This window comes from Xiphias gladius, chromosome 8, assembly GCF_016859285.1.
Source record: "Xiphias gladius isolate SHS-SW01 ecotype Sanya breed wild chromosome 8, ASM1685928v1, whole genome shotgun sequence".
NCBI classification, from domain to species: Eukaryota; Metazoa; Chordata; class Actinopteri; order Istiophoriformes; family Xiphiidae; genus Xiphias; species Xiphias gladius.
In genome coordinates this window covers 11,626,523-11,640,905 of record NC_053407.1, presented here as the reverse complement: position 1 = coordinate 11,640,905, position 14,383 = coordinate 11,626,523, and the positions used below count along the sequence as shown (strand labels likewise).

At 41.5% G+C, this 14,383-nt stretch overlaps 1 protein-coding gene across 1 annotated transcript; it reads right to left on the bottom strand.

Annotated features, from left to right (window-relative positions):
* Positions 1 to 456: 456 nt before the first annotated feature.
* On the bottom strand, positions 457 to 12,944 carry tmem86a (transmembrane protein 86A). Its single transcript, XM_040133950.1, has 3 exons — positions 12,811 to 12,944; positions 6,319 to 6,583; positions 457 to 5,544 (listed from the first exon to the last, which is right to left on the bottom strand). Exons 1-3 carry the CDS (start codon positions 12,829 to 12,831, stop codon positions 5,117 to 5,119), a joined length of 714 nt encoding a protein of 237 aa, XP_039989884.1. The 5' UTR covers positions 12,832 to 12,944; the 3' UTR covers positions 457 to 5,116.
* Positions 12,945 to 14,383: the final 1,439 nt, after the last annotated feature.

The following is a 14,383-nucleotide window of genomic DNA, read 5'->3' as shown; positions in this document are numbered from 1 at the left end:
GTTCTTTGACGGTAAGACTGGCTGTGAGTGAATGAAACGCATTGGGAGAGAACTGGCATGGTTCCTACAGGGATAAACTATGCGATGTGTGTGTGGATGTTTAAAAAAATGGGATAAAAAAGCGGACAAGCAGAGAGGGCAAGAGGAAGACAGAAAAAGAAAGAGAGAGAGCTTCACTGATTAGCAGTCTGAATGAGTTTCCACAAGGTTAAAGGCTGTTGAAAGCACATTTTCCACCTCGGCCAGACAATAGAGTGCAGCAGTTACTAGAACAGAGCTCTCTGTTGTCCTCCAGTCCTTTCTGCCTTAATGGCACTTTAGCTGCTGAGGGCCAACAGCTTCTGTAGAAACAAAAAACACCACACAATTATTGAAATATCAGCTGACATTTTGAATGCAGTTGCTTTTGATTCTAGGAAACATAAAAAAACAAAAAAAGAAAAGGACCAAAGGACATTATACTGAAGTTGCATTGTAATTGCATTTATTTCTCCAATAGATATTCACATTCATAGAAGTTTCACTACAGCAAAGAAACTATTTAATCTCTACAGTCATGAAAGAAATAAATCACAAAGTGAAAATCGAGGACAACAGGGTATAAAGTGTGTCAGAGGATTAAAAAAAAAAAAAATTTGTTCATAAAATGATGTCAAAACGATGCATATAATAGGCCTTCAATAAAAAAAAAATCAAAAGTCTTTGTGGAAGACAAAAGAAAAATGTATACATAATGTTTTGTAATACTTCAAGAGCAATTAATGCCTTTAAAAGAAAAATGCTGATTCTCTCATGCCTTGATCCGTCACTTTCTGGTGCTTAAACCATCACCATTAAAATGTAACTGTCTTTAAATAGTAACTTCTGCTTTATCTCTTAAAGAAATAAAGAATAAAGGAAATATGAGAATGTACTTTAAAGAATCCAGTACACAACAGCCTTTTGTTTTTAACACTATAGCTGCTAGTTTTAAGGAGAGACTGACTGGCCTTACTCTGGGTACAGAATAGTGGCACACACAGTAGATTCAGATTAATATTATGAAGAGAAGGTGGTTATTTTTCATACTTCTCATAAGCTCACCATAGATAAGTATTGATGTGGAGGATTCAGTTCAACCTACCTCTCATGCATGAGTAAAGATATACAAACTTCACCGCTCTGTGTTCTAGATGTCACCAGCTGCGTGATAATGGGCACAGCACATTAAAAGCAAAGGTTTCAAACCAAAGATCAGAAGAAACAACAGCAAAAAGAAAGAAAGAGAAAACTTCAAATCAAGGAAAAGTGCCAACTTCCTCACAGGCCCTCTATACTACAACAGCTACTGGTTCTAGCTCAATACTCACTGTGCAGAGCAAAAAATACTGGCCTCCCACAGCTCTCTCACGTCCCTTTTTTCTGCATGCACAAAGCTCAGAACAACAAGGCTGTTGACAGGCTGAGGTAAAGTGATGTGCCTGCTGGCCTACCATCTGTGGTGGGACAGGATGCCAGCTAACGGGCCGGGTGGAAAGGGGGTCTTCCCCGTGTGTCATATTTCACCTCCTCACCTAATTCCAGCTACAGTATCGCTCAACAATAACCTCCTTTCTAAGTGGAAGGTCAAAAACCCTCCTGCACCAGCGGGGGGGGGGGGGTACCTCTGTCTCCTGCAAAACCAGAGGTTGTTTGATACATGAGAGGGCTCTAATGCGAACAAGTTCCACTCTGTGAAATGAGTTTGGTTTTCTATTATACTTTCAACTTTAGTTATCTGTGCCCAGGCCAAATACAAACAGAAACAATTGAAGAGAAACAGAGTGAATATTTCAAACAAACTACACAAGCCTAATGACTGTCAGCTTTCTGACTCAGTTTGGAGTTTATTTCTTGCTTTACAGGCTACCTCTGATCTATCGCCCTCACGAAAGAAATCTTCATTTTACAAAGTCATGGAGATTTACCAAAGTCTGGGCTGGCCGGCAAAAATAATCTCAGAAATACTTTAAAGTAAAGCCTGTCTTTTGGCGTGTCGCCATTAGACCACAGGAACAAATGTCAGGAGGCTTTATGTGGCAGAGGACAAAGTAATGCTTACATAAATTGCCCACATAGTACGGATGAGTAAGACTGCTTGACTCAATCTTGTTGTCCCCTCATGGTTTTACTTTAGGCTTCATACTAGAGTCACTCAAGTTAACCAGCATCTCTCCTTGTACTCCACTAAACCCTGATTTAAGACAGAATAAACAGACAAAAGTATGTCTGCTAGCAAGCCTCTGTGGACATCTTTCAGCACAAAGGCTTGTATTAATTGTTGACAGAGCACGTTTCTGCCGGTGAGGTGGATGAGATGAGAAGAGGGAGAGTGCTGCAGAGTAGGACTCTGCCGCACTGCTGGGAGGACAAATAAAAACGTGGAACAGAAGTCGAGTGGTCACGCAGACGGGCATGATGAAACATTTCTGACTAACAAAGCAGAAATACAGTGCTGACAGGCCGAAAGGAGATTGAGGAACTACCTGGCAAAGCAGCAGTCAAGAATGAGTACTTGGTCTTTCCTGGTCAAACTAAGACTAACTAAACCTTGATGAGTGTGAACACCATGATCTGCCTGCAGATCTGTCATGGTGGCTGATGTGATGCATAAAACACATTTTGATGTGTGTGTGTGTGTGTCTGTGTGTGTGTGTGTGTGGGTACGTTACCGACAGTTCCAGGGGTCGTTGACCGTTGGTGCCCTTATGTTTTATATACAGCACAATATATCACGTGTGGGTACATGAGGACTGAACCATTACACAACAAAACCTGTCCCACTGTTATATTTTGTTAATGGGTAATACTTTCAATTGCTAGTGTACATTTGTAGTAAAATTCATTTTCTCTCCAATATATGAACTGTTATTGGTATTAATCAGAAAGTGACATATACTCGCAATAGGTAAGAGTACAGTCAAGAGGAGGCATGTTCAGCTGTGGAAATGATCAATTTAAAGGTGAAATGGAACACGAAGAATAGATATCCTCGTTTTGAATCTTCCCCATCAAATACTAAGTCAAAGTCATCCTTAAATGACAACACATAAGTATTCAGGGGATGCTATAAAACACATAAAGAGGTGATGGGTATGAAGACAGGTTTAAGAGCTTTGTGAGAATACATTAAAGACATCCAGTAGTGTGTCTACTCTATATAAACTATGATGGTTCACAGCATTTCTGGCCTTGAGTTGGTTTTGACTGGTCATAAGTATACAAACACGTTCACTCAACAGTTAAGACAAAGGCAAAACACACGCGCTCTCATATGCACACTCAAAACAAACATATACAATACGTAGACATCTGAGGCAAGAGTTATAGCATACCTCTTAAATATTCAGTAAGACACTTAATTCTAACATTAAATTTTTGCAGAGGCTGAAACAAATGAAAGGTGACAGGGGAAAACGTGTGATAGTTGAAGGACAAAAAATCAACCAGCCCGTTGGGGATTACCTGAGGTGGATTTTGCAGGATTAAAGCTGATGAAGTGTCCTGTGAGACGGAATTATTGGGAATAATGGGAGAACTGTTCCTTCATATAACAAGCCAGTTTCCCCCATGTCCCTTTTTTCTCTCAGTCAGACTGCCCTGGGGCAATGTGTATGCTCATGTGCATGATTGTGTGTGTGTCATTATGAGTGAGTGACTGCCCTTTGAGGATGACACACACACACACACACACACACACACACACACACACACACACACACACACACACACACACACACACACACACACACACACATGCGCATAGAGTTGATAAAAAGATTCCAGCTAGTAACATAGCTCTTTCGTTTCAGTGTCCATAACGTGGTCCCAGGCCAACGACAACATGGGTTGGCTGAAGTGGTCCAGCATAAGAACCCCATGAACTTTTCCTAATAACTAAACCAGCAGGAGCTGCAGGTGTCAGGTGTGTGAACGTGTTGACATTTGGACCAACATGTCTTAAAAAACTGCTGGCATGCAGATCGCTGTAAAACGCCTGAAAGACTTCTCACTAAAAGGAGAAGCAGTTGCACTGTACAGCATGTTATAGTGGGTTCAGTGGTCAGCTATGATAGCAATGTTTACTGTGTTCTCTTTGTGACAGCAGGACAGTGTCAATAAAATCTCAGCAGGAAGAATTGAGCTTCCACAAACAACCTCCACCTCCTCTAGCTCCCACTAAAGCGACAATTTGCAGTGGTTGCTGCATTCACGCAACTTTCCCTCCCTGCCTTTCCACCTCATTGCCTTATTTTAGCGTCTGTCGTTCTTCTCCTCAACATCTAGTTATTCAAGGGCATCCTAATAGAAAAATAGATCATCCAGACACACTGGGCTTAGATTGGTTAAAAATGTTAAATCGTGGAGTGAACAGAGGCAGTGTGGATATGCTCCTGACTTTAAGAATAGCACCCTTAATTCAGGGAAAAATAGAACGACCGAACATGGGCAAGTCAGTAAAAAAAAAAAAAACAACTCCCTTTTTTACAAGGTCTCAGGCAACAAAAAAATGACCAAAAAAAGATGTTATATTGTATTATTGGACCACATGTAATAGATGTGTGAGTTGTCAGTGTGGTGACTGTGTGACGGGACTGTGCGGAAAGCGAGGTAAGAATGTTAATCAAACACACATAAATGCGTGCACACAAACAAACGCACGCGTAGAATCGCTCTCTCACACACACCCCTTGAAGGTCCCCAGTGACATGTTCCCCTAAATTAATATATAACAGTTAAAGTAAAGTAATACTCTCTATATATAGCAGGTTAATATTACTACACTTGTCTCCATGGTAACTACGTTGAGAGACAGCCATTCTAGGATTGGAGGCAGCAGATAGGACCGTTGTTGGGAGAGGCTGAAGATAATACTATTGTCTCCTACCATACTAGTGGAGTAAAAGCGTGATAGCCATGTGAAGGCTGTAGTGGACCAGTCACCATGGTAACAATGGTGTGGGAGCACCACACTGAGATGAGGGGCTAAGGGCTGGGGATCTGGCAGTGAGATGTGTCCATGATCACTCAGGGCTGAAGGGGGATTGGCAGCCACCGTTCCAGCCACGTGGCCGGTCGCTGTCGAGACCACGGTACCTCATGTTCTCTTCCTGGCCACCTCCACGTCCTGGCACTCAACGGCTGATAGCGCTATCAGCATCTGGGCGGCGTAGTAGGTGGCCATGATGATGGCGCGCGAATGGGGCACCGGGAAGCAGAACTTGTTGACGGCGATGGTGAGGTCGGAGACCATGAAGAGCACGGCGCCCAGACAGGCGGACAGCTTGGTCCAGGTCCACAGGTCGTTAGCCAGCTGCAGGCCTGCGATTGCCCTCCAGGCCATGAAGCCGATCAGAGCGATGTAGACGGCCACCAGGTAGGTGAAGGGGCCAGACAGGTAGGGGTACAGCAGGATGTAGCTCAGAGAGGACACAGCAGTGATCAAAAGGCCAGCAAACACGTTAAGAGGTTTCATCCCAAAGGCAGATGAGTAGAGGATGTGAGTGATGGCAAACATCAGAAGGCCTGTAACACATCATGTACACATATATATAAATGATTTAAATCTAAATACTGTCTTGCAAAGTGGTGTCCTATCTATCTACCCAATGGGAAATAAAGCCTTGTGCAAAACTGATGAATTAAAGTGTGAAGCAAGACACCTGAAGAAATGATAGGCAGCTCATCTAATTCATAGGGAATTAAAGGATCATTTAGGTTTATTACAACTTGGCTCTTGTAATTGTAGTTTTGGCAAGTGTCTGTAGTGGTTATGACAACTTTGTACTCACCAAAGCCATTTCTGAGATCTGGGAACATATATAGAGTATGTATTGCAACAAGTTGCAAAATTGTCCAACAGGGCAAAAAACATGAGCGGTCATATGATAAAACAACCCTAAAAACAAGCAAATGTTTTCACAAGGATTACATAGCAGGTATCCATAGGAGAAAATAAAAATGTGGGTCCCTAAAAACTCAGTAATGCATCATTTCAGAGTAAATACAGAAGGGTCAAAAGTTGAACCAGGAGTTCTGTCTGTAATCCATGATGAAACGTGTATGATTATCCAACTCCTGTTTCTTGCCCTGTTGAACTTCTTTATAGTGATGTCAACACCTTCCCAGATACTATTATGCTTTTACCAATAGCAACCATTGCCAAAAACCACAAAAATAAGGCCCAAGTTTAAATAAACCAGGATGATCCATTACGGTGTAAATCCATATGAAAGAAGATAATCCTGTAAATGAGACAAATTGCGACTGAGCGCCATGGTGTGTGAGCTTTTTCCTCACCGTGAATGAAGTAGCCCTGCTCCTGCCAGATAAGAAAGGCATCACCCAGAGCAGAGAAGATGAGGCCGGCCAAGATCTTGCGGGCACTGGAGTGAGCACCTAGGAAGTTGAAGCCGTGTGCCAGCAAAAACACCCACAGGCAGAAGATGGGCAAACATTTGATCAGGGCACTGAACCAGGATGGACTTGAGGTGGGGAGCCACAGGACAAAGTATACACAGGTAGCCTTGAAGAACGGCACCAGCTTAGGGCCTTCACTCTTGACCTGAAAGCAGATTAAATATTGATATTATCAACTGAGTCACAGTATGTTGCACTTACATGAAGTTATTTTATAATGTAAGTCAGAACAATGTGCTATTATTGTCACTAGAGTCATTAAAAGGGTTTTCATCTCAAGACAGAGGCCATGAAATAAATCGCAGGAATCAAAAACCTCAGTCAGCACTTTGCGTTTTTGAGGTACGGTCTCTCACGCTTTATTTAAAAAAGGGAAGATGAGCAGTACTTCTCCTTATTTGGGAGAGTGGTTTGGGTTAAGACAGGAACAGTCTTGGGGCTGGCTTTCGTGAGGTGATGGGTTTACGTCACTATGTCAGACATTCATGTATTTCGTGGCTGAAGCTACACTCTGCAGAAACAGCAACTAAAGAGGGAAATGCAAAAAGCTTCCACACTGTTGTTTTGACTTCCAGTAACCTTCCCTTTTCTTCTTTTTTGACTCTCTCTCCCATCCTGTTTTTCTTTTTCTCCTCCTCCTGTGCTTCACCTTCTTCTCTGTATCTCATGCTCTTGAGAAGTGTGTAGCAAATCAAGTCTCTATTTCTTCCTCCCAGCTGTGTTACCAGTCATATTTCTTTCTGTCCAAATAGATGAGGCCCAACAGGGTCACAAAAAAAAAAAAAGCAAACAAAAACAGAAAGTTAGAAAGAGGATTCACAACACCACTGGAATGATTACCCGCCTATGGTTCTGGTCTGAGAATCATTCTGTGGGCTTAAAGCAAAGGTCCGCGGGAATTACGGGGGGGGGGGGTTGAGTTGAGAGGGCAAACAAGTGAGTGAGGGTTCACTAGAGCTTAGATAACTGGAGGAGAGATGAGGAGGATACGAGTAAGACGGGGAGAGGAGGATGAAGAAGGGGTCATAGTGCAACAGGACATGGGTTGGAGGGAAACTTCAGAGGAAGGGGGGAGAGTGAACGAGATGGGTTTACCAGCATTTAGATGACAGCCGGATTTACGAGTGGACAAGTGAGTAGGGGAGAGAGGGGAGAGGTGAGAAAGTGAGGAGGTGAGAGAAAATGAAGGGTCACTAGTTCATATGGTTTATGCTCCTGGTGTGGGGGGGGCTTTGATTGCACAATTACTCAATAAAAAAGCAGGCCAAATTACAGGACAGGAAAAGGCACACAATGTTTGAGTGATCTCAAAGCTGCCCTGGTGTGGCTGATATAACTAACACACAGAAGTAAAACAAATTTCACGTCACAAGTGTGTTCAGACAAAAAAAAACACACACAAGCCAATGTGGTTTCAGCTTTAAATCACACTTCATCAAGTGACCAAAAAAACTTCTCTTTTTTTCTTCGGTTACGAAATATGGCTGTGAGGCGGCCATTAATAAGCCAGCAGGAGGTTAAGAAGTTCATTCATAGGTTCCTCTCAAGCATTACTGTAACGCATTTTTTTTCCCTTTTTCTAAAAAAAAGTCAATTGAGATGCCACAATGCACTCGAAATTCTGCATCTAAACTCCTGACCAAACTAAAATGTGAGTGTATATCACTCTGAACCACAGTATACTGGCTCACTGTGTCTTTAAGATCTGACTGAATATGAGTATATCAAGCTCTAAAATGACTCAGGACAGGCCAAGAATTCAGACACCCTGTCGTTTGATGTGTTTTATATTATTTTATTTTCAGCTATGGTCCCATATTGAGGAATACCATTCCCAAATATATCAGGGATTTAGTTTTGTTTTTTTAACACTACTTATAACAGTTTGTTTTCTGTTCAGCGTTCAACTCGATTTACAATGTTTTCCTGTCTCTGTACCTGTAATTTACATTTCATTTCATTTCATTTCACAGTGTATTTTTAGTATACAGTGTTATATTAAAAATACTGATGTTAATTTTCCTCTCTATACTGTAAAGCACTTTGAGATAAATTCTTTACATAAAGGGTGCTACGTAACAGCGGCTGTGACCATGACGTGTGTCTGACACACTCTGTGTTTGTACATATTTGTGAATTTCATTTTCTCATTTATTGTATCTTATACAACTAAAGACAGTTTCAGTCTTTTTCCCCGAAAGTTTGAGCTTACCACCAAAGTGGCAAAACCGGATGATTAAACAGGTTGGCCACCTTCACTTGAGCCCAGTGTCCTCTTTGGTAAAATGGAGGTAAGTATCAAAATAAGCTGGTATACTCACTGTAGCTAAGCTTACTTATACTCAGGAAAGAATCTTTTGCTTTTTGCTATCATGTCCAATTTAAGACTTTATCCTTCTCTTACAGATCCAAGTACCATGAAAGGAATTTTTCACTAAGGCAAAACTAACACTGGGTGTATGATGTGAACTAATGTGCTCCTGTTGTCTCCACGATGTACTTTGACTGGCCTTCATAAAACAAATGGAGACATCAATAAATATTAAAGTCATGACCAAAATGTGTGTGTGTGTGTGTGTGTGTGTGTGTGTGTGTGTGTGTGTGTGTGTGTGTGTGTGTGTGTGTGTGTGTGTGTGTGTGTTGAGTCTGTCTATTCCATTAAGGCCAAATGGGTGCCAAGCATAGGAGACAACCCTGGCTCCACTCCCGGACAAGCCAGCATCATAACTCTCTTTATCTGGCCACTGTTGGCTACTTAAGCACAGGACACCAGAAAGCACAACATATTTCTGTGGTACTGTCGGGATTCAAGGACGGCTCTACGCATCATCATTACACGAAAAGGCCTATCTATAGTTAAATAAAGTGCAGCGAAAGAACAGTAGAAGATCGATAATTAAAAACAGTTTGATTATTATCTTTCGCGAAAAAAACACTCAAAGTATATGCGGACCATGTGAATCTAGTAAGTGGTGAGTAAGAGGTTTGGAGGCTGAATACAGATTCCAGAGAGGAAGATGGGAGGAAGTCAGATATTCCCATAACCTTTGGTCCTATTCATGTGTCGTGTCAGCCATACTTTGCAGTTTCCCTTTCCATTGTTTTTCATGTAAACTTACTGCATCTACACAATACGAGCAGAGCCGCTGGGAGAGAGACGAGACTAAAACAGCATGGAGAAACCCCTATGCAACACAGCATACAAAGGTTTCTCTCACTGTATCATCACTTGGACTGAAATCTCCAGCAGTGGTAAAATTACAATTAGGCCGTGTGCCTCAATTTTGTTTCATGTTCAATAAAAAAAGGCTTATCTTAGACTTGAATCTACATTATGATAATGTCTGTTGTCAGATCATTACTGTTTTTGTCATATCACCTACCATTGCTGCTGTAAAATTGGAGTAATTGTTCTCCTCTAATACATGGCTCCCTATCCCATTAAGCTAAAAAGCGATTGCATCAAATTTTTCCATTAAGACGGCATAATTGCCTGCTGGCAATTGAACTAGTCTACAGTGGGCGTAATGGTTTTATTTCTCTGAGATTCAGCCTAGCTCTCCCGCTCAATGTCTTGTATCTAAATGAGATTGTCAGGGTCTTGCTGGACAGTATTGTCTCAGCTGTAATCTACTCCTCAGTTTGTCTGCATGGACACTGAAGAGGACATTAGCGACAGCTTTGAGCCCTGTGTGACAGTCAGTTGTCACCAGCTTTAAGGTACAGGACCCACTGCCTCATTGGGGAGGCCAACGAAATTAATCATTGTCATCGAGCCGTCTGAATGATCACATTATAAATACGGGCTGTCTGCGAAAGGGCTGTGTCACATACAGCTGAGTGGCTGTAAATACCTGCCTCTGTCCCCAGTTAAGGAAATCATATAGTTAATAATTGACAGCATTTGCATAGTTACTAACAAGCAATAGGTTTCTTTGATGGAATGAAAACATTCAAATTCACCACGTTTTCCAAAGTTGCCTCTTAACTAAAACTAAATATACAATGGTATCACACAAATTAATCTAATAAATCAGTTATTTTGAAGCGCAGAGATGCAGATGTTTCTTTAGATGTGTTAAAGTACAAATAAATGTACTTCATAAGTTAGTAAATGAATGATGCAGAATCAATTGAAACGTGTTAACTATCTTGCATTATTTGGGCCAGAACTCGTCTCGTAGCTGCAGCCCAGGAAGAAACAAGCAGCTGATAGCCACTAACGATTCTGCAGCAACCACGAACCAACAAAAGCACTGCATGGGAGCACTGAATAACATCCAGCCAGGATGACATCTATTCAACCATTCTGGGAGTGTCAGAAACACGATACACAGAACCATATCAAAGACATGTATACTCTTGTGCACTTAATTTGGCAGAGGGGAACTGTAACGCAAGTATGGTCCTGGCAAGGACAGCTGGCGTGCGGGTCATATGACAATGTTATTGCTATGCAGCATCACACACAACACTGTTTCTTTCCATCTCACAGCTTCTTTAACTCGAAGGATAACTTGAGGTCAGTTGCAGACAAGCAGTACAGTACAGCACAGTACGATAAATACCTATTCTCTGCTTGATAGAAACGCTTCTATTTTTCTATTTTGATGTAAGTGAGTAATACAGAGTGCAGTAAAAACGTCGGGGGGCAACGGGCAGTTGTCAGATGCTGCTGCAATTGTAAGAATAAGTCCAGAAAGCAAAGTGAAGCTTCTGGGCTAAAGAAAGTTCCTGACAGCAAGTGATAAAGTCCATGTGTTAAGGATAGTACTGTATGGGCTGGTCAGAAATTGTGTGTGGTGTGAGTGATAAATTCTACAACATCTGTAAAGGACAAACACTGATAAATTCCCTTACGAGCACAACAGTCTGTGCACCAGATGGCACAGAGTCTGGCAGTGTTTATCAAAACCTTTAGAGTCCGAAATAAAAACAAGGCCTAAATACAGCTGCCTTTTACGTAAATGTAATAATGGATTTACAGCAGCATCTATGGAGGTAATAATCAATTTCCACAATATATTTTATCTCTGAGCAGACACAGAGTGTGGCCCCATATACCCTAAACCCACTGATGTTTCTCAGTTATTACAAAGTACCTTTTCAAATGCAAATCAAAAAAGATAATAAAATACTTTGAGACCAGTGTAGAAAAAAATTAAGGAAAAAATATAAATGAAAAATACAATATTCACATGATTTTTGTTAGTGGTTAATGGCGTGTTTCATTATGACACAAACTAGGTGTCTTTGCTTGGCCCTTTTTTTCCCTTTAAAGTGAAACTGGAGGGATACAAACGTGTGTCCTACTATACCCTGTTCTACGGTGTTTTTTTATCTCAGCAAATGCCTTTACATTCCCTAACACCTCAATTTATGGAAGTTAAGCAAACCCTGGAGCTGCACAGCATCGCCATCGCTAAGGAAACTAGTTTGAGGGGCAAGCATTTCTCCACACAGACTCCTCTGCACAGCAGTCACACTGGCTACACATCAGGGTTTACTACAGGCCATGTTACACCACACCATCCTTCATGGCCCCTGCAAACGGGGTAAAATTTCATGGCAGCTCTGTCAAAGTAAGAGGATGCCAGGGCGGGTTAAATTATTCATGTAGCTGTGATATTTTCTGTCAAAATGGTCCGTTTCCCGCGGTGGCACTTTGGTCAATTATGGAGCTAATGTACGGGCTAAACAATAGAGTCTATGTAAAGCACAGCTACAGCCAAAAAGATGAAAAGCCAGCCAGCCACAGCAGAGCCCTGCTTGGCGCATGCGTTACTGGAGGGTACAGGAAAGAAGAAAAAAAAACAGACAAAAAAAAAAAAAGGTCGTCACATGAGAGGTCTTCTTTTAATCAAGGGCTGGCTTTGGAAATCTGTGGAAACATCCCTTCTGTACGTGGAGCATCGGGATGGACCAGCTTGAAACGCATCGCCGCTAAAACGTGCCGACACGCCGAAGAAACAGTGAACATAAAAGTTCCTGCTTTGGGGTCACCCACACGCCCAGACGCACGGCACGAAATAGCGAGGCGGACGAGAGGCTGAGAGCGGCGCGAGTGTCCGAGGGCACATGGCTTAGCATTCTCAATTCAGCGCAACGGGCATTCCATATTTACTGGTAATTAATTGATCAGCTAAGGAGCATGCGCTGGCCCTCGGAGACGATGTGTGACATGCCATGCTATGGATGATAACGAAAATAAAGCATTAGAAGCTGAATCAGTATGTAATGGCAGAAAACATTAATAAGGACGGATAACTCTGTCTTACGAAGTGTTTTTATCGTGTAGCTAAACTAGCTTCCACTACTATTCCCGTTAAATGTGTAAAAATGTATCAACGCTCGCTAGAAGCTGATACTCACCACTGTTACCGGAGAAACCATGTCTCCCTCGGTGCTGTCGGTGTGTCGCTGAAGAAAAAAGCTAAATATTACCTAAATACAGTTTAGTTCCTCCTGTTCGTTCTGTGCAAGGGATGCCGATTGTTTTTGTCCTCTCTCCGGTGGGCGGTCCGACGTCCGGTGGGCGGTGAGAGGACAACCGTGACGCGGGCAGGGCTTCCGCTGTGGACCAATAGGAGCAGAGAGTGGTCGCGGCGGGGGCGGGCCGGGACGCCGGGATAGGAGGAGTCAGTCTGCTGTTTACATATCGGAGCAGATGGCCTTTATTTACATTTTACAGAAATTGAGCTTGTTGGTTACATTTGTGCCGAGCTTGTTTTTTTGATTCAGCGCCAACAGTCCGGTGTTAATGGGTCAGATCGGGCGTTAGTAATCATCTCTGTATGAGATCTAAATGTGGCTCTGTTGAAATAAACCGAATGGGAGCGATTAAATAAAACATTGTACGGATCTTCTGTGTGATTTCCCTTCACTTTGAGTTACCCATCCAGCAGTTTTGGATATTCAAGATCTGCAACCCTGTTTGTCTCGATCATGCCTCACCAAGGGTTTTGCAATATATTTTCCTTTCTCTCTTTTTTCTTTCCATTTGCTTTTGTCTCTGTCCCTTTGGGTTCTTTTTTTATTCTACTAGTGTATTTTGTATGATTAAACTAGTAGGCTAGTTGAACTGAAATTTTTGTTGTAGTTGTATGTTTAAGATTTCTTTTTTAAAGAATATTTCTCTTAAAATGAGACCACGATTTATTAACAAAACATAGTATAAGTTAGAATAGTATGAAGTATGAAGTAGGGCACCAAAAAGCATAAAGGTATACACACAGAGAGAAAAAACCAAGTCAAGGGGGCTTTATTGTTTCTACATACTGACTGACTTAATACAAAAACACCATACTTACATAGAAGTATTATGTGTTTTAGCAGCATTTTTTTTTTCTTTTCTGTGGCTCCCACACTGGAGGGACTGATCTGGTGTGAGAGCCACTGCCTTGAATTGCAGGAAACAATCCGTGGCGGAAAGTCTTTTGAAAGACTTTTGAGATACTTATACTTTACTGGAGCATTTCATTTTTATGCCACTTTACACTTCTACTACACTACATCTAAATATTTGACTTTTATTCCACTTAATTTATTTAGAAAACTACAGTTCACAAAAGTACAGAATCATGAAATATGATACAACCATTGTACACAAACGGAACATAGAATATTTAAAATAAGTATCACCTCAATAAACTAAAATGCTGCTTTGTGTGGGTGCTATAGTAATGCAATATAATGTATATATTAATATGACCCACTGAATGGGACACTCTGCACAATTAGTGCTTTTACTTTGGCAGAGCAGGCTTACATTTTCCTGATTATACTTCTACACTTTTGCTCAAGCATAATTTTGAATGCAGGTTCTTTATTTGTAATGGAATACAGTTACATTCTAGTATTGATACGTTTACTTCAGTAAAAGATCTACAGTAAATACTCCCAACACTGGAAACCACATAGTTGTCACAGTTCTGGTATAGCTCTT